General features: G+C 43.9%; 2 protein-coding genes, 1 non-coding gene and 1 pseudogene across 7 annotated transcripts in view; 2 read left to right on the top strand and 2 right to left on the bottom strand.

Moving 5' to 3' along the window:
* The window catches only part of LOC105016491 (A disintegrin and metalloproteinase with thrombospondin motifs 16), a 43,525-nt gene extending 42,082 nt beyond the window's left edge, over nucleotides 1-1,443 (top strand). The window contains exon 23 of the mRNA XM_034286950.1: nucleotides 160-1,443. Coding sequence (XP_034142841.1) covers nucleotides 160-275 — 116 coding nt within the window. The 3' untranslated portion in view covers nucleotides 276-1,443. The remainder of the gene's footprint in view (nucleotides 1-159) is intronic.
* Nucleotides 1,444-3,566: 2,123 nt separating this feature from the next.
* ice1 (KIAA0947-like (H. sapiens)) lies at nucleotides 3,567-16,942 on the top strand. 5 transcript variants are annotated; one of them, XM_034286885.1, is made up of 24 exons: nucleotides 3,567-3,775; nucleotides 3,858-3,916; nucleotides 4,543-4,577; nucleotides 4,918-4,936; nucleotides 5,062-5,173; nucleotides 5,282-5,358; nucleotides 5,789-5,826; nucleotides 5,910-5,992; nucleotides 6,046-6,143; nucleotides 6,254-6,291; nucleotides 7,075-7,157; nucleotides 7,308-7,344; nucleotides 7,687-7,743; nucleotides 8,773-8,874; nucleotides 8,976-10,337; nucleotides 10,383-10,607; nucleotides 11,115-11,158; nucleotides 11,300-12,283; nucleotides 12,391-12,559; nucleotides 12,678-12,838; nucleotides 13,866-14,056; nucleotides 14,718-14,818; nucleotides 15,140-15,238; nucleotides 15,551-16,942. In XM_034286885.1, the coding sequence occupies exons 1-24, from the start codon at nucleotides 3,686-3,688 to the stop codon at nucleotides 15,733-15,735; spliced, it is 4,449 nt and encodes a 1,482-aa protein (XP_034142776.1). In that variant the 5' UTR covers nucleotides 3,567-3,685; the 3' UTR covers nucleotides 15,736-16,942. The 5 variants fall into 5 exon arrangements, with proteins under 5 accessions (XP_034142776.1, XP_034142775.1, XP_034142774.1 ...); XM_034286884.1 differs by having other exon boundaries at nucleotides 6,067-6,143; nucleotides 8,976-10,607; XM_034286883.1 differs by having other exon boundaries at nucleotides 8,976-10,607.
* Nucleotides 16,943-17,014: 72 nt separating this feature from the next.
* Nucleotides 17,015-17,148, bottom strand: LOC114828832 (annotated as a pseudogene).
* Nucleotides 17,149-17,375: 227 nt separating this feature from the next.
* On the bottom strand, nucleotides 17,376-17,539 carry LOC114828830. Its single transcript, XR_003777215.1, has one exon. It is a non-coding gene; the product is annotated as a U1 spliceosomal RNA (small nuclear RNA).
* Nucleotides 17,540-19,888: the final 2,349 nt, after the last annotated feature.

Raw genomic sequence — 19,888 nt, 5'->3', positions numbered from 1 at the left:
GCTAAGCCTAACCTATGTACACATTAAGCCTAACTGGTGTGCATTCAGGACCTATTTGTGTTTTTGGTGGCCCTACATAGGCCTACATAAAAAATATTGTAAATGCACACAGGTCGTGCTGAATACAGGTCTCTGATATTTTGGTCCTTGTTTCCACAGACCTGCTGTGTAAGGACTACTTCAACTGGTGCTACTTGGTACCGCAACATGGAGTCTGCAGTCACAAGTTCTATGGGAAGCAATGCTGCAAGTCCTGTTCTCATTCAAACCTCTAGGTACTGATAGTCACCACCTCCAGCGCAGAAGAGAGCAGGTGTATTGAAGAGACTCTGGGGGCGTCTGATGCGGCGGCTTGAAGGACAGTTTGGCATGGAGCATGCGCATGCACTGAAATCGTATATTTAAATTGAACTGGAAGACACAAACCACACCCTTACTCATGATGCCGGACATCTTGATGCTAGAGAAGCCTGTCTGTCTGTCTAGTTGGTACAGGAAGACTAAAGAGCTGAACTGAATAAAGACAGACTGCTCCAGTGTGTCGGTCTCTCTCCTGCATTCATCCTGGAAAAGAACCTCTCAACCACCTTGTTGGACAGTCCTTAGGTAAACCTAGGACAACAATGAGAAAACCATGAGACAACCCTGGGACAACCATGAGACAACCCCTGGGACATCCTTCCGACAATGCTAGGGTTTCCAGGGTTTCATGCTGTTAGCTGACAGCAGAAGGAATCGGATCTCAGCAGACTGCATGCACAGGGCTACTGCATACACCTATGGTGCTACATTGTTTTGACTGATAAGTACAATACATCTTACTGAAGATAAACCAATGATATGGGGTCTCTCTGATCCTGTACTGCACTGTCCTTCCTAGTAGTGATGCTCTTATTTATTAGCAAAGCTTTCTTTTTGCTGTAAGGCTGGATGATGTAACACTACTCCATTGTATACCTGGACATCCTGCATTCACATCTAGACATCTCTGTTGACTATCTGCACCTTTTACTTTTTGTATTGAAAGCATTTATTATAGGCTGTGGCTGCGGATCCAACTGTTTTTGGGATCTTTAATTCCGCCGGACCAAGCGTTCGGACCAAGCGCATGTGCAGATCACATTTTGAGTTTGTGTATTCAACACAAAGTCTGTACTCTTCACGTAAAGTACAGGCTGCTATGGCGATAGGTGATCGTTAAGATCGAAACTGAATCAATTTCTGCGTGATCATATAATGTTCACAGTATTCTACATCTGGTTCCACATCAATTTGGGGCACTGACATTTGGGGGAGCAGGACCTTCCTTTTTTTGTGAGGTATATACCGTACTGTGCAAAATTCTTGAAAATGTTTTAATGCATTTGTGCATTAAGTGTTTATTTGCTCATAAAGATATTACAATACCAATACACATTAATACAATAAAACGTTTGAATAATTTGTTGTTGTCGAAAACGTTTTTTGTGTGCTGTTAGATGACTAGAAGAAATGTTTAACAAACTGTTCAGTTGAAGACTGAAAACGCGGTGGAAGACCCAAAAGCGGACTGCGTGACGTGCAGTATGTTAAGGTGCAGTATGTTAAGGTCCCGTCCTTCAGAGCTAGTTGGATATCCAGTGTCCAAGTCCTTGCCAGGAATTGGCAGAGTCGTCTGTCACCCAAGTATGCACTTTGACTGAGAGAAGTCTTTCAAGGAAAATCCATATTTGAATGATTGGCAAAAATGTTTTATCTTTATTTAGAGTACAGGTGATCTTTGTTCTCATGCAGAGAGTGATCTGGCTTCCTTCTAAAGTCATGTGAAAAAGTAAGTACACTCTCTGGATTTTTTTTTTTTTACATATTTAGACATGGAAATGTAATCTTTATTTCAACTAAATTGATAGGTAAGTTTGACCAAATTTAAAAAATGACACTTTGCAATTATTTATACCTTGCAATTATTTATTCATCAAAAATCTATTTTAATAACTTAATGTATCCATTTCTTGTTACTGTCGATCAGTCTCTTACACGGACTGGGAGGAATTTTTGGCCACTCTTCTCAACAGTACTGCTTCAACTGTCATGTTCGAGGGTTTTCTAACATGCAAGGCTTGTCCCCCCACAGCAAGTCCCCCCTACAGCTTTTCAATAGGACAGAGATATCTGCCATTCCATAACCCTTTTAGAGACACAGACTACAGACGAGGCAAAGCATGGGTGTAGATACAACACTTTCTGCCAAAGCCCAGTCCAAAAGCAACGCCGTCTTAAATGCCAAAATCTGTCCGGGCACCGACTGAAGAGGCTCGAACAAGGCTGCACACAGTGAACCCAGTGGAAAAATAAATGCCCAGCTCCAAAAGGTCCTGCAGGAAAGCCGGTATGACAGCAACCGAGCAATGGAGCTCCTCGGCAGTAAGAGTCGAACCCTGCCACTTACACTCACAGAGAGCCATTGTAGAGAGAGTCCTAGCAGCTCAAGAGTTGAGAAACCCGGGGAGGTTTATAGGAGGCGGCGATTGCTCCAAATACACAAGTCAACAGAAAGAGGGAGCGCATCCCACTCAGTCTGTTGACATACACCACCGCCGTCCAACTGTGGGTTCTGACCAGAACAAATCGGCCCTACAGCGAGCTACATACAGACGTGCCAATTTATATTGGAACAGATCGTCGGGGACTGCAACATACAAAGTGCAGGAACAGGACCACCTTGTGGACAAATCTATGGCAACCACCAGACTGCTTTGGGACAATGCTAGTAGTGTCATGTTCCGGTATTTTGTCACCTCTGCTAACAACATAAGGAATCAGATCCCAGCAGACTGCATGCACAGGGCTAGTGCATACACCTGTGCTACAATGTCTTAAAATACAAGCACAGTACATGGTAAATGGAAGATGAACCAATTCATTTTTGTCATTCTGTCCTTCTCAGTAGTGAAAATAATTAAGATGAAGTAGCACTATGCTATACACAGTATTCTGCAGTCACATTTAGACGGTTAACAATCTGCTCTTTCCTTGCTTTGTTAGACATGTTGCATTAAAATAACATTAAAAGCTGCAATTTAGAACAAAATGTATACACGCGTATCAACTTTTTCTCACTGAATCAAGTAGGTTTGACTATTGAATACTGTTTGTAGAGACTGTCTTGTATTTTGCTCTGGCTGAATCTCAAGATTAGTGTGTCCGACACCATAGTACGCTGAAAACAGTACGCCAAACGTTCCCGGATGGTCTACTATTATTATTACTAGTATGCAATTTGAGATTCACACAGTTTTTATTTGACTGCCACCCCCTATAGATAGATCAGGGATTTTACATCATACGTCATGTTGCGTTCTGACTATAAATTGCCGGTGCATTGGAATGTACTTTATCAATGATTTTTGTTTAGCTTAATACATTATTTTAAATATACTAATTAATCTTTGCAAATTAATACATTTATTTTGCTAAATAAAGCAACATTTTATGCAAATAATAAGGTCGAAATATTTTTGTACAGGCATTTCTATAAACAACTCCGGTCGGTCTTTAGGGTCCTAAATCAACGTGGGACAGTGCGTTTGTATTGTCTTATCGTGCGGAAGTTGTTGACAAGTGCTTGCCTTCTTTATGTCTGGGGTTTTATAGTTCAATATATTTCTTTATTACTTTGGGATATTGAGAAGTAACTTTTACTATCATGAGGCCAGGGGAGAATCATTCCAAAAAAGCAAGAATAGTGTCTGACACGAATGTTGAAGCTTGTCAAAACTGCACGGTGCTTCACCAGGTGAGGAGAGTAAGGTTCTCACTGTTGCAGGCTTAAAAGATATCCACGATTATTCTGACGGACAATCTCTCCTTTCTTGTAGACCTTAAAAGAATATGTGGAAGCTCTTCTGGTATTGAAACAGAATATAATTGACTCCGAGTAAGTATTGCACTTTTATTATGGTAATGTTTACTGCACTGACATTGTAATGCACACTGAAAACACAACCTCCACTGTGCTATTCTATAAGCTTTTTTTTTATTGAAAATCGAAAAATAACATAGTAAAAATTGTGATTTGATTGTATATCTCACTATAAGATAAAGGGTGACTACATAGACACGCACTGATGTGTGCGGTTTCAAATGTGTCAAAGGTTAGACTGGAGTCAGTGTAACGACTTATTTGTCATTATGAACTCATGTTACATTAGAGAATAGTTCAGTTTGTTCCTGAAGTCTTTGTTAGAAACAAGCAACTGATAAGATTGTTTAAAAGAAAATGGAGAAGACTGAAATAACATGAGGTTCAGGCTACTGTGTGGGCTGTATTGTATGGGATGGACATTTCATTCAATGTATGGAATTATGTCATGTTCAAGTGTAAAGTGTAGTTCGGTCATGTTAAAATCTAAATGGATTTCGTTTTGGAAAAACTGGACCCTAATACGTGTTTTGGAACTGCAAATTGCAATGTAAAAAACATAAGCCTACCACTTTTTGTTTTAGTTAGGATATGACTTTCATCTTTTGCTTGTATGTAATTGTTTTTTGGGTTTTTTCTAGTCAGTTGCTGACTGAATATCAAGGGAAGTGTAATGATATCCTTTTAATAGAGGCTCAGTAGCGCTTCCTCTACTCTAAAGATTTCAGTTCTTCAGAATTAATGGCACACAACTTTCTGAAAGCACAGCACAGTAGAAACCCAGTACTTGACTATTAGAAATAATTACAGTAGTTACCTTCCTATAGTCTTGCACCCCTTCCAATTTTTCTTAAAATGAATATACCATGACGCATACGTTACCTTCTAAATTGTAAATATACCATGATGTAATTTTTAGGTCATATCTCCCAGTCCTAGTATAATGTGTATTTGACTGTAATGGCAAGTCTATATATTTTGTGTGTTGGAAGTGTTTTCCTTGACTGTTTCATTACAGCTCCAGAGTTCCCAGAGGTATGGCATCTTTGTTCTCTAGCTAATTTTTATCTTATTGAATGTTCCTTTTATATGGCTTTGAAAGTATAAAGGTGATATCCAAAGGTTATTTCCTGTTGAAATGTAATTTAGCATTGTTCCAGGGAAACAAGCAAGCTGCGTCTGCAACTCAATGAACTGCAGTTGAAAGTTGCTCCTCTTGAAAAGCAACATGCTGAGTACGAAGCAATGCGGGCAGAGCTGGAGACTAAGAAGGTAAATTATGAACACATGATGTGTCAAATGCTTCTATTCTGTAGAGCTCTAAGTAACAGTGTTGTTTCAATCCCATAGAGCTCTAACAGTGTTGTTTATTTCCTGCAGAGCTCTGAGACATTGTCCCAGTGTCTTTCTGAGGAGGTGGCGAGGCTGAAGGAGCAGAACAGCAAAACCGAGACTATGTAAGACCATCAATAGCTAGGTGTCTCTAAATAGAACAGTGTGTTTTTGGAAGAACTTGGCAATTTAATAGAGGTGATCAGAGTTCAACTTCAAGTTATTTAAATTTAGTCTAATAAACAGCGTGCTATCCCAAATCCCAGTGGGCGACTCCAAATGGAAATAGCTATGATGATTATTTACATAAATTAGCATATTACTGCATTTTCACTGCCATCTGTTGCATTAACTTTAAAGGGACTAAGATCCAACCATGCTGAACAGAAATTGTCTGTTGACGTGGCCATATCTTACACACACATCCTGTCTCTGTCACAGCGTTTGACAAAAAAAAATTATGCGACACAAGTTGACTTAAAAAAGTGGCGGTAGGAAACGTGGTTAGTCAAAACCTGGCTTGGAAACAGGGACACATCTTACTCTTTCTCTTAGAAAGAAGAGACTTGAAGACCAGCTGAAGACGGCGGCAGGTGAGCCCAAAACCACTAATACACTGAAATTGTAGCAGTCAACTGCCTGCTCATTGTCTGACGTGGAACTGTTCATTATGAAGATAACTCGGAGCAGCAGAACCTTGAGAATGTCCAGCTTAAACAGGAGAACACCGCACTAGAAAAAGATCTGCTGAAGACACAGGTAACTATTTTGTAAAGGGGTGGTGAGCCATCTTTATTCTATCAATTATGTAGAGTCTTATTTCTGTCTGTCAGACATCGTTGAAAACTTGTCAGAAGATAGCGGAGGAAGTTCAGCATTTGAAGGAGGAGAATGCCAGGATGTCTGTTCTGTAAGTCTTCCCTTTCTGTTAATACCTCATCCACTGCAAGGGTAGAAACAGTATTACAAACACCTGCTGTTGTTCCTGAAGTGACATTTATATGTTGTCATTTCACACAGAAAGCACAACCTAGAAAAACAGCTGAAAGCATTTGAAGGTAGGTATTAACAATAATGTCTATGGTAAATATGAGTTATGATGTATTGTCTGATGACTGTCTGATGGCCTGGGGATACGCCCTGGGCATATATTTTGTTTTCATTATATAGGCTCTAGGAATACAGTGTAACAGTTTTATTATGATAATACAGGCCTGTGGATGCAGTTTAACAGTTTTATTATTATAATAATAATAGCCAAGGGATACAGTTTTATAATAATAATAATAGCCTGGGGATACAGTTTAACAGTTTTTTTTTTATATATATAATAATACAGTTGAACAGTTTTATTATGATAATAATAGCCTGGGGATATAGTTTTATAATAATAATAGCCTGGGGATACAGTTAAAGATTTATTATAATAATAATAGCCCAGGGATACAGTTGAACAGTTTTATTATAATAATAATAATAGCCCGGGGATACAGTTGAACAGTTTATTTTATAATAATAATAGCCCGGGGATACAGTTGAACAGTTTATTTTATAATAATAATAACCCGGGGCTACAGTTTAACAGTTTTATTTTCATAATAATAATAGTTTGGGGATACAGTTTGCAGCCTAATGTAGTTTCAACAGGATCATAGGATACAGCCTAATGTAGTTTTGTCATGTTCATAAAAGGTGTACAGTTTAATGTAGTGTACAGTTGGTTTTTGATCACAAGGTGTACAGTTTAATGTAGTGTACAGTTGGTTTTTGATCACAAGGTGTACAGTTTAATGTAGTTTTGCTATTTGTAATTTGCCTGGGTGGTTGTTGTGTCTCTTCAGATTGTAAAGTGAAGCAGGACCATGTCATTACCGAACTGAAAACACAGAATTCTCTTCTGGAGCAAAACCTACTACATCTTCAGGTCTGGAGCACATGTTATTTTTATGATAATCACATTGTTACTACATTCACTAAATACAGTTGATCATTATATTTATTATTCATCTGTGCTATCAACTGTTTGTTTGGCTGTAGATGTTTAGAACTGTCTGCTTGTACCTTTTAATTCCAGGAACAACTAGAGAAAATGGAGAAAGACAAGAACAAAGGTAACACATGCTAAATATTTATATAATAGTATTATTTATATTAAAAAAAGTCTACAAAAGTACTTGCCATGGAAAACTACCATAAATACCTTGTACAAGTCAAGGAGTAGTTGGAGCACTCAACAAAACGGGCAGGAATCTCTGTGACCGTTGTTTATTCCATGATAGTGTGTGTATTAACAAAAGTGACTGACATTCTGATGCCTACAGTAATTGGCGTCCCCCTTAGAGTTTAAAAGGTCTGTTCATAATAGTATTAACAGTGATATTTATTGCTATGTATTTTTATAGTATTCCTATTACTTGATTTGTTTGATTCATACATATCATTTTTTTTTTCAGAACTAAATAGTATTTCAACTCAAGCAGCATCACCTGAAGAACCAGCGTTTGATAAAGGTATGTTTTTGTAACACTAACTAAAGTCAGCACGCACAGTGTTTTAAAGTGATGTGGGGTTTTAGTAAAGAGGTACAGTCTAGGTTGAACTGTGAGTTTGAACTAGGGATTTGGCACGTGGAAAATGTTACTTAACCTTTAAATTACTTGTCATGAATGTTTTCTTCTAGAAATAGGAAAAAAAATTATCCACATTAATTCATGCAGCTGTGGACAGTTATTAGTAAAAGGTTGGTGAGTTATTAGGGCATAAAGTTCTCGATATACCGGTCAGTTTTCCTTCCTACCCTCACCTATGGTCCTGAAGGCTGGGTCATGACCGAAACAACAAGATCGTGAGTACAAGTGGCTGAAATGGGTTTTCTCAGAAGGGTGGCTGGCTTCTCCCTTAGGGATAGGGTAAGAAGCTCAGCCATCCGTGAGGAACTTTGAGTAGAGCCACTGCTCCTTTGCGTCGAAAGGAGCCAGTTGAGGTGGTTCGGGCATCTGGTAAGGATGCCCCCAGGATGTCCCCCTAGGGAGGTCCAGCTGGGAGGAGACCTCGGGGAAGGCCCAGGACTAGGTGGAGAGACAACAGTGTGTGGTTAATCAATGGAAGATGGAATTAAAATGACAAAACTTAGTGTTAAAATGGGAAGGACTGGCTATTGCACCAAATAGGCCAAAGCTGGAATGGGATAAAGGATATAGTTAATTTATATTTTCAATATGCCTAGCTAATGTTAGCCTGGTAGCTTTTTTTGGCTACTCTCTAATTGAATGCAGTTCAATCGGTTACAAAAAGTATCCTAATGACACAGCATTTTTACATTATAAAACAAATGTGTTTTGATGATTTGAGACTGGTAGGTGGTAGTTCTGTGACAACTGCACTATGATTTTACTTTTGGTAATTTTCTGTCATCTTTTTAACATCAAAGATGTCACTGCGGTTGAAGTGTTTGAATGTTCACCCCCCCCTAGTTTCTGCTGTTGCTAATGAAAAAGGTACAGTCAATACATTGGGGTTAGCACGGTCGTGTTTTTCAGAGAAGGCCCGGAGGCTACTAGAGGAGCTGTGGATGTGTGTCAACCCTCCGTCGTCACACCTCGCTGGTTTAGAACACACTAAGATGACATCACGCCTTCCTGGTGGGTGCTCAGAACGCAGTGTGATGACATAATGCTGGCATGATGGACCTACACAAATGGCCCATAACAGATCTCTCTCTGCCCCTCCCCCCTCACTGCAGAGAACAGCGACAATGTATGTCCTACCGGTGGATTCTTCCCTTCTGTGAATGGTGATTGGTCAGATCCTCCTGCCCCGAGGGACCACCTTGTACAGTCCAGCCCGCCAACCTCTGCCTCCCTCAGGCCCCTCCCACAGAACACCAGAGAATCGCTACAGGACCCCAAGAAGAAAACGGAGAGGCCTGCCAGGAAGAGAAAGCAGCCCGGTGACAAGAACTGCTTAGAAATTGAGGAGATCATGGATTGGTTCAAGCCCCTGCCCCCTGTCCTCTCCCCCATGCCTGGCTCCTCAGCTCATGGGGGTTTGGATTCTGACTTGGAGTCAGGAGCTGGAGAAAATAGATTTGCAGTAGAGGATGGAAACTGCTCCAATGTCTCCACCATGGTGTGCTCTTCTGTTACACATCCTGTCAGAGACCCTGAACTACCCAATCAGTCGGCAAGACAGCCTGCACCAACAAATCAGAAAATCCTTAGGCTGGAAGATGCAGCCAGTCAGATTGTTTGTGGGCTGACAGGACAACAGCTTGGAAACTCCTCAGATGAACGATCATCAAGCAGAAGTCCCAGGCAACCCCCCGTCTCTGACATACCTCATTCTACTTGTATGGAAAGCCCTAGTTCAGCCACAGAGACTTCAGTGCAGAGAAAGATCAGAGTCTGTGACAGTGAAGAAAAGAAAGGAGACGCCTTTACCCAAGTCAGAGACTGTCTAATAAACTCAGCAGAACCTCCAAACAGCCTCTCTGTTTGTTTTGGGATCCTTCAAACCTCCCTTGCACTAACACAAGGAAATGAAGTGGTTGAGATCTCACCAGACATGACAGAGATGGGTATTGAGAGTAGCTCATCTGATGTCAGAGTGCCTCAAATAGACAACGGACCTGGGTTTAAAAGCCCAGTACTAAACTCTCCTTCAAACATTACACATGTCTCAGATCCACAGGCAAAAACTCACACATCCATGACTTGTAGGGACAGTAATGTCACATATCTTGGAGATGAGATTCAGACTACTTATTTTCAACATTCAGAAGGTTTCAAACCTGGTCAACAAGCATTGATTGAAGGGATCCAGACATCCCCTAAAACAGATCTTGTCAACGTTGTCATTATGGAAGATGCAGTGTCTAAATGCCACATTTCCTCAGCTTCAGAAACAGAAGGCCACACCCCCTCTTCCTCACGGTCCCAAGGCAAAGCCCCCACGCCTTCACAATCTGAAGGCAAAGCCGCAGAAGGCAAAGCCGCAGAAGGCAAAGCCGCAGAAGGCAAAGCCGCAGAAGGCAAAGCCGCAGAAGGCAAAGCCGCAGAAGGCAAAGCCGCAGAAGGCAAAGCCGCAGAAGGCAAAGCCGCAGAAGGCAAAGCCGCAGAAGGCAAAGCCGCAGAAGGCAAAGCCGCAGAAGGCTCGGCTCCACAGGCGGAAGGCCCGGCTCCACAGGCGGAAGGCCCGCCCCCCACGGCTCCACGGTCTGAAGGCCCGGCTCCACAGGCGGAAGGCCCGCCCCCCACGGCTCCACGGTCTGAAGGCCCGGCTCCACAGGCGGAAGGCCCGCCCCCCACGGCTCCACGGTCTGAAGGCCCGGCTCCACAGGCGGAAGGCCCGCCCCCCACGGCTCCACGGTCTGAAGGCCCGGCTCCACAGGCGGAAGGCCCGCCACCCACGGCTCCACGGTCTGAAGGCCCGGCTCCACAGGCGGAAGGCCCGCCACCCACGGCTCCACTGTCTGAAGGCCCGGCTCCACGGTCTGACGGCCCGGCTCCACAGGCGGAAGGCCCGTCCCCCACGGCTCCACGGTCTGAAGGCCCGGCTCCACAGGCGGAAGGCACGCCCCCCACGGCTCCACAGGCGGAAGGCCCGGCTCCACAGGCGGAAGGCCCGCCCCCCACGGCTCCACAGGCGGAAGGCCCGCCCCCCACGGCTCCACGGTCTGAAGGCCCGTCTCCACAGGCGGAAGGCCCGGCCGCCACGTCTCCACAGGCGGAAGGCCCGGCCGCCACGTCTCCACAGGCGGAAGGCCCGGCCCCCACGTCTCCACAGGCGGAAGGCCCGGCCCCCACGTCTCCACAGGCGGAAGGCCCGGCCCCCACGTCTCCACAGGCGGAAGGCCCGCCCCCCACGGCTCCACGGTCTGAAGGCCCGGCCCCCACGTCTCCACGGTCTGAAGGCCCGTCTCCACAGGCGGAAGGCCCGCCCCCCACGGCCCCACAGGCGGAAGGCCCGCCCCCCACGTCTCCACGGTCTGAAGGCCCGTCTCCACAGGCGGAAGGCCCGCCCCCCACGGCCCCACAGGCGGAAGGCCCGCCCCCCACGGCCCCACAGGCGGAAGGCCCGCCCCCCACGGCCCCACAGGCGGAAGGCCTGGCCCCCACAGCTCCACCTGCAGGAGCTGAGCAACCCCCAGCCATACCTGTGGTCAAGCCCACTGCAGCTTCTGGGAACAGTCATATATGGTTAGGGAAGGTTCGTTCTGAAATGGGTCCTCCTCTACCAGCTCTTCTGATGCCTCTCACCGTAACTCCTCCAAGGACAGTAAAACCTGCCAATCATGGACAAACCATTGGGAAACTATCATGTCCCTCACCAATGGACGGCACCGTTTCCACCCTGGGTTCCCAGACAGCGTCCGATTGCAAAAAGCTTCGCTCCCTGTCTCTTAACACCCCTCCTCCGGCATCGAGGGTCCCCTCCTCTCCGCTCCTGTTTGGGTCAGCCACCCCTAAACACGCTGTTCCCGTTCCAGGCAGACTCCCTGCCTTTAGCGCCTCCTCTTCGTCCTCCAGCCCCGCCCAGGAGAATTCCATGAGGGTTCTAGACAGCATGTACCCAGAACTCTCCGCCCGTGCCAGAACTCTGAGTATCCTCCGAGGGAACCTTGGTGTGTCTGCGGCCGAGGCGGGGTCTACGTCGGTCAGTCCAGCATCCGGGTTTCAAGCGGTCAACCCCTCGTCCACGGCCTTCACCAAAACAGAACAAAGGGGGAAGCGGAGCGGCGCCAACGTGCTGCTACCTCAGGGTGCCAAAAGGCTGAGGCTGGATAACTGTTCCCTCGGCCCTGGCACGGCATCAGCCGGCCCAAACCTGGTACCCCGGATACCTCAACATGGAAATGCTTCACAGGGGGAGAGACCGTCTGGGAATCCAGCAGGCAAAGCATCTATATCCCAGGCCTTTGAGAAGATCTCAGCCCAGTGTTTTGACCTGCTGCCTGTTATCAGGGGTAACCTGCACGTCGGGAACCTGTCTAGGAAACCCATATTGCGTGATGAGGAGAAGGAGGTCATCTCTGAGTTTGAAAACAATCAGGTTAGTCACACAGTGTTGCCCAGCCGATATGCGGTAGCAGTTTCTGCTTGGAGTCTTTGATGTGCGGAAGTTAACACCTCTGTCGTGGTTGTCCTGTGCCTTGTCAGTCCACAGGAGATGATCTGATGGCAGCCATCCTGGGCAAGTTAAAATCTGAGAGGAGCGTCCTGAGCGGGTCTGACCTCCAGGCTCTGGTTCGAGTCTACACTGCTCTGTGCCGAAGGAGGAGGGATTGGAACCATGCACACATCCTGGCCTGCAGCCTCCTCCAAGAAGGTGACACGGCCGAGCAGGCCTGCTGTTTCCATCCGGCCGTCACTTGAATCCTTTCGCTAGTAGTATTTATTATTATTACTCCCTTGGGTGTTTCATATTCTGGTTTTACCTCCCACAGAGTTCCCTGAGTCAGTCAAGCTGATTCTGTTCATGGTCACCACGTGGCCCAGTGTGTTCTCCTGTCGCACTCTGGTGTGCCAGGCCATCCACACAGTCACCAAGCTCAAAGCTCAAGGAGAGGTGCTCCACTGCCTGACAGCCTACCTGGGCTGGGAGCAGGTATGAATGACTTCTTTAAATACATTATGTTCTGTGTGCATGAATGGGTTGTCTGTTAATCCCTGTATGTGAAGTGTATTGATTCCCACATGGGACCAGGTCTGAAATGCATGCACTCAGTACTACTGCATGTCGCTCTGGATAGGGGTGTCAGCTAAATGACTAAAATGTAAATGTAAAAAATTTACCATAGTATTTAAACACTTTTGTCAGTACTTAGGCATTTGGCAGCAATCACAGCTTTGAGTGTTCTCGAGGAATGCTATGCCTCTACCAAGTTTGCACACCTGGATTTAGGGATGTTCTCCGATCCCACCAATTTTCAGTAGGATTCAGACTTTGTCCCGGCTTTGGCTGGGCTGCAGAAGGACATTCACCGGCTTGTCCCAGAACCACTCCCGTGTTGTCTTGTCTGTGTGCTTCGTGTCATGGTTGTGCTGAAAGATTCATCTTTGCCCCAGTCAAATGTCCTGTGTGCTCTGGATCATGGTTTTCTTGAAGGACCTCCTTTGTATTTTCCTCTCTTCATCAATCAATCAATCAAATGTATTTATAAAGCCCTTTTTACAACAGCAGTTGTCACAAAGTGCTTTACAGAGACATCCTTCCCTCAATCCTGACCAGTCTCTCAGTCCTGCCGCTGAGAACCATCCCCATAGCATGTTGCTACCACCACTATGATTCACTGTAGGGATGGTATTAGCCAGGTGATGAGCGGTACCTTGTTTTCGACATAGTGCTTAACAATAGTGTGTGCACAACAATTCTTTACATTGCGATTTTTTTGTCATCTTTACGAATTGGTCCAGTGTACATTGCTAAGCTTGTAGTAATCATACATTTCTGTTTTGTTTATATTTTCTCACATTTTTCTATTTTATAGGGTAGAAAGTACTGAAATCCATTTGTAAAATATTGCTGAAAGTGCAGTGAGCATGATTGAAACCCACGCTGCTACAGTATATGTGCAACCAGGCCACTGCACCACCCTAGGCCACCATCACTCCTTTGACGTCTGTTTCCCCAGTGTCCTCCTGGCGACCTGGATCAGCTGGTCTCCAGCACGTTGACGTGCATCAGAGCTGCAACTGAGATGAGCTTCCAGAAACACCCGCGACAGGGACAAGACCTGAACCCCGTCGCCTGGCAATATGTCTTCACCCTGGAGCTTCTCTGCTCCCACACACAGTGGATGTGGATCCATGAGAACCTACTCAGGTAACCAAGACAATGCACTGAGGCGACCTTTGCAACCAACTGAGGTACAATACACTGTGACAACCTACCATCGGCTGGGGGAAAAGTACTGGCTGTGTCCCTTTGACCCGTAGGGTTACCGCTGACCACAGATTGAAAGAAGTCGTCTGGGTTTCCGTGCCACTGTAACGTCTGTATCGCCCGCTGAGAGCATCTCCATGTTGAAGTAGTACATTTCTGTATAAGGAATTGGCTGATCCCTCTTGAGGACCCAGTTGGACTTGTGATCACATATCAGATTATCAGAAGGGATCAGACCAATCTAATTGGATGTCCCACCCTGTTGACTAAAATAAAAGCACTGATGCATCTAATGGCCTGAACACGGTTTCTCGTTAGCAAACATAAGAAGATAATAACATGAACCAACGGACTCAATATTTGGTACTTTTGGTCATTACACGGCCCTAACAATGTAAAGGATGAGTTACTATTGACAAGAATGGTGTTATGTCCCTCCAGTAGAATTCCAGTTTTACACAATCAACCCGGAAGTACATTAAAGCTGTTGCTCGTGGCTTATGTTGGACTTCTAAGTCCCTATTAAGACACATTTTGTTGGTGATCGTTTCATTTTGACAGTTATCTGTATGTTGCATTTCTTTATCTTTCTGTTTTAAAGTAAGGAGCTGTGGCCTTTGATGAACTCTTGGGTGACCCAGCCCCGAACCAGACAGACACCCATCAAGGATGTAACTGTGGCTGCAGTCCTCAGACTCATAGGTGGGTTAAGGATCAGGTGGGAGGAGGTCTGGAGGAAGTGATGGACATAAACCTTCCCCCCTCTATAAGAAAAATCTATTTTGCTGCTTTGCATCACAGTAAAGTGTGCCTTTTCTATCTCTTGCATGACAATTGCAGTAAAACACAAATACAGTGAAAAATACTGACCAACAATGATGTATATAATGTGTGTATTTAATGTAGTTACTGTCTAGGTGTGTGAAACAGTGTTTTGCGTACTTTGGCATCAGAGATGGCAACCCCGACTGCTCGTTAAACCATTTTACTGAATTCAGTCTAACCGTGAGAATGTCCTCTTAGGGCGCCTTGGACAGCTTGGATTGAGGGAGAGATGTGTCTCTTCTGTAAAGAACATCGCCGGGGTCATCAACACGTTCACCAGACATGGACAGTCAGAAGGTGATCTAGTCTCATGCTTCCCTATGGCTTCATCTCTGGCCTCCCAACATTCCTTAGGTTGGAGTTACATCACCATGAGCCACAGGTTCTGATGGCCTTTTGCTTGAATCTTCATTAGTGCGTCTCCATTAGACAGACAGCCAACCAATGAATGCGTGAACTCTGCTTCTCCATTAGACAGACAGCCAACCAATGAATGCGTGAACTCTACTTCTCCGTTAGACAGACAGCCAACCAATGAATGCGTGAAACTCTGCTTCTCCGTCAGACAGACAGCCAACCGATGAATTGCGTGTGTTGTGTAATTTCCAGGTGTTCCCTGGGAGGTTCAGCTGGCAGCGGTCTACACAGTCTACGACCTGTCACCGAGTGACCCTAGAGAGGCCCTGGCAGCGCTGGCGTCATGGCGAGGAGAGACCACGCAACCTGTCCCCCCCGCTGTCACCAGCTGCATTACCCAGATTGCCTCACTATGCCGACACCAAACCAAATGCTAACCCCTAACCCCTGTACTCTAACCCCCATACAGTAATCCCTAGACCTTACCAGATTTATTTTAAACTAGTCTCTACTTCCTAAACCCCAATCCCTATTTTCTTTATCCTCCCTAGGTCCTAACTATAGTACCTAACTGGGTGTCCCTAACCCCCTAGCTTCTATTTTCTATGCAGTACATCGAAAAGGATGTCATACAAAATGCTAAAGAATCTCCTGTTTCCTTTTTACAACAATGTATGGTAGCCTCCATATTCCTGTTTCATCTTTTGGACTGAACTCCTATGAATGTCTTCACAGTCATTATTTATAACTGTTGCCCGCTGCAGGGGAAGGCTTGGTAGTTTCCGTTATGTTGGCCACACCTCTTTGACATTATACTGGCAACTTCCCGTCTGGTAATTGTTTTCTTTGTATAAATAACGAAATTGTAAATACGATGTTCAGATCATAGATTAAGTTTAATGTGTACAGACTATTGTTCTTGTTCTACTTTTGTTAAATGTTTTGTAAAAATTTAACTGTTACAGAGCCTATTTATATTTAATTTTACACATTAAAATTTAAGCATTAAATGTTGTTTTAAATTGATAATATATTTCTGATTTTTAATGCTTTATTTTCTACACTGACCATCCACATCCTGACACTCTTTTGTCTTGGCCATGTTTGGTCAAAGCAATGAATGAGGATATTGGAGGCATAGTATTTAGGAATTGAAACTTGTGGTATGAGTAGAAAACTGTTCCTATGTAGAATACAATGCTTCGCAAAAAGTATGAAATGTGTCCCCCACAATATTATAGTCCCACGCCTTGACTTATTTGTAATCAAGTTCACAATTCATCCATTAAATCGCTGCCAGGTATTTATACCAGTAAGCATTAAAACGCTTATTCCATTTTTATAATTTGCATCTACCAATCCTGTTTTCTGTTAAAAAGGAAGTAAAAGCAGCTGGGGGTCGCCATTTAACAAACTATTATCAGGTAAAATATATATTAAATTATTTATACAAGTTAAAATTTTCATAATTATTCCTTTTGACTGTTGATGCTATTCCGTCAGTTGAATTAAATTTCAGTTCTCTTGGTGTCAAACTTGATTAGATTCTCCATGGGCTCTATTTGACATCTGTACTCCAGGACAACCAGTCATGTGAGTGGTTCATTCAGTCATAAAATGTGTTGTTTTTCTTCCTTGGTGTACAATAACTTACACCCGGACAGAGATGCAATAAATCAACTGGTTTCATCACTGCGCTTATTTTTTACATTTGATCAGGGGAGAGCGCGAACGCAGTCCCCCACTACCAGAAATTATGCAATCGAGATTTCCACATTTGGGAAATTCTCAGGGGTCAGCATAGCCGGAGATCATACGCGTCAAACGGTTAATGGTGAACAGTGCAGTATATTGATATTGAAAGACACAGAGATATAGCGTGATTAAGTGAATGGAGAACCTTACAGTATAGTGATATAGAGAGATGAGGGAAATGTAATGGAAATCTTGAACCCCAAGTTCACTAAATATCAGGACCTACCTTAACTGTGAGAAGTAAGGCCATACACAGTTTGACTTCCAAGCTTCCTGCGGGAAGTCAGTATGCCACCACACTTTTTTCCTTTAACATATAGATCAGGGGAGAGCGCGAACGCAGTCCCCCACTACCAGAAATTATGCAATCGAGATTTCCACATTTGGGAAATTCGCAGGGGTCAGCACAGCCGGAGTGCAATGGCTGAGCCTCACCCTGGGTGAACCGCCTTTTTGATCACGGTATCTCCCTTGCCAGGTAAGTATGAGTTGTACACGTCGGTCCAGGGGACCAGACTCTCGCGCAAGCGTTTTTGACTTACGGTTACAACTTCGACTTCTGATAACAACACATCCTGTAGACATGGTTTTAATGACGTTTCTGAATGCAGTTCCAAACAAAACCAGGGAAACCTGATTACTTGTGTTTTACTAGATTAAATGAGTGGACTGTGACTTTCCCGTCATGCAACACTGTAGAACTGCTATATATTGGTACACACTAACATCTATCTGATACGGTTTGATAGCACATTAGTCGGTGGTTTTATCAAACTGCTAAAATCCCCTTAGTGTACAATCAAATAAACGAACGTTAAACACAATTGTTGGCATTTTGTGTAATGGTTGTGTCCTCGTACTTGTGTTCTACACTCAGTAGTACTTGGTGTAACCATCACCACCGACCACTAGATGGCATTGGAGCATGGGACTAGATGGTGCCAACTTGTTGGCTTAATGAACAAAACAAAGCGAGCTGCATTAACAAGTGGAATCACGGGTTTCTTTCACAAATGCGTCAGTGGAGAGCGCAAACGCAGTGCCCCACTACCAGAAATTATGCAAACAAGAATTCCACATTTAGGTAGGTCGGGTCTACAGTAGTGCAAAGACTGTAGACAGAAACTCGTTAGGATTGGTCTAGAGTCTACAGTGACTGTAGACCAATCAGAACGCGTTAAGCTTCGTTCACACCAGACAAGGCAATCTTTATGCGTTCCGGCGGAAGTCCATTCATTTCAATAGAAAGCAGTCCGCACCGCTGCGTTTAATCTACCGTACTCGGCCAGATTTGGTTGCGGTACGGCAGGTGTGTCGCATGAGTTGAAATTTTCCAACTTGTGCGGTGCTTTTCCGTACGGTATCAGAAACGGAAGTTGATGTACCACCGAAGAAGAGCTAATATGTAGCTTTCAATTACGGGTTTATGGGATTGCAAAAATAGATTTGACAGCTCATTAATTATTTGTAATAGCCTACCAGATCAAAGTTTGAAACGCTAAATATTTGAGCGAGACATATCCTAGACCTGATTGGTTAAATCATATTTGAGGGAATATATATATATATATATATATATATATATATATATATACAGCCTGGATGACGTTTTCATTTCATCTACTACAATGAAACATAAACTGAGAAAGCTTCTGCTCATGCTTGCATGGCTACACTTTTCCACGCAGCATTTTTAACATTTAGGTCTCGGTAAACGTCCGAGGTAGTATCATACAAACAAGGGTGGCTAGACACTAGCAAAATGAGGTTCTCCTCCGTCTTTGCGATACTGGTTATGAAGATGCGGAAGATTGATTGCGTTTTTTGCGTAGATTGATTGCGATGTTTGCGTTAAATTACCGTACGGTAATTTTATGCCGTGTCTGGTGTGAACGAGGCTTTACTGTCTACAGTCACTATCGCACAGTCAGCATCGTTGGTTTAATCTACAAAACAGAGATAGCTGCAGTTAAGTGGAATACATTTTTTCTCAGCAGTAAGTGTAGGGTATAATGGGGCAAGTGCCCTAAGATCAATGTCTATTTACTGAAACAAAAAAGAAAAGTTCTGAGATTTTTTTGTATGCTAAAGATAGCTATGCATAGGGAAAAGGATTATAAAGTAAAATAAATGGCTACAGTTGACAGAATAATTAAAAGATTTGAAGATTAATTTTATGAAATGTATTTTTTAGGAAAGGGATTTTTTTTCTCCAACCACTGGGGTAATATGCTCCCGATGGGGTTATTTGCCCCCACGGATTCTTATCCCAATAGAAAATAACACCTAAAGCCTCGTTCACACCAGACACGGCATAAAATTACCGTACGGTAATTTAACGCAAACATCACAATGAATCTACGCAAAAAACGCAATCAATCTTCTGCATCTTCATAACCAGTATCGCAAAGAGGGAGGAGAGCCTCATTTTGCTAGTGTCTAGCCACCCTTGTTTGTATGATACTACCTCGGACGTTTACCAAGACCCAAATGTTAAAAATGCTGCGTGGAAAAGTGTAGCCATGCAAGCAAAGATGCCAGCTAGGTTTGTTGAGTTGTGAAATTCTTAATTTGTTATAGCTAGCTCATCATGCTAGCAACAGCAGCTCTTGTTTGTCACGTAACGTTGTATAGGCTAATAACCTGCTAGGTGTGGTAGAGAGCTAGAGAAAGTATGAATAATCAACACATTTAAAGTGCATAATATACATATATTTTTTTCACTATTAGAAGACGACTGTAGGAAGAAATGAAGAAACATCAGGGACAGATACATATTAGCTCTTCTTCGGTGGCACATCAACTTCAGTTTCTGATACCGTACGGAAAAGCACC

The sequence above is a fragment of the Esox lucius genome, chromosome 16 (genome assembly GCF_011004845.1).
Source record: "Esox lucius isolate fEsoLuc1 chromosome 16, fEsoLuc1.pri, whole genome shotgun sequence".
NCBI classification, from domain to species: domain Eukaryota; kingdom Metazoa; phylum Chordata; class Actinopteri; order Esociformes; family Esocidae; genus Esox; species Esox lucius.
This window is presented reverse-complemented; position numbering and strand designations above follow the sequence as displayed.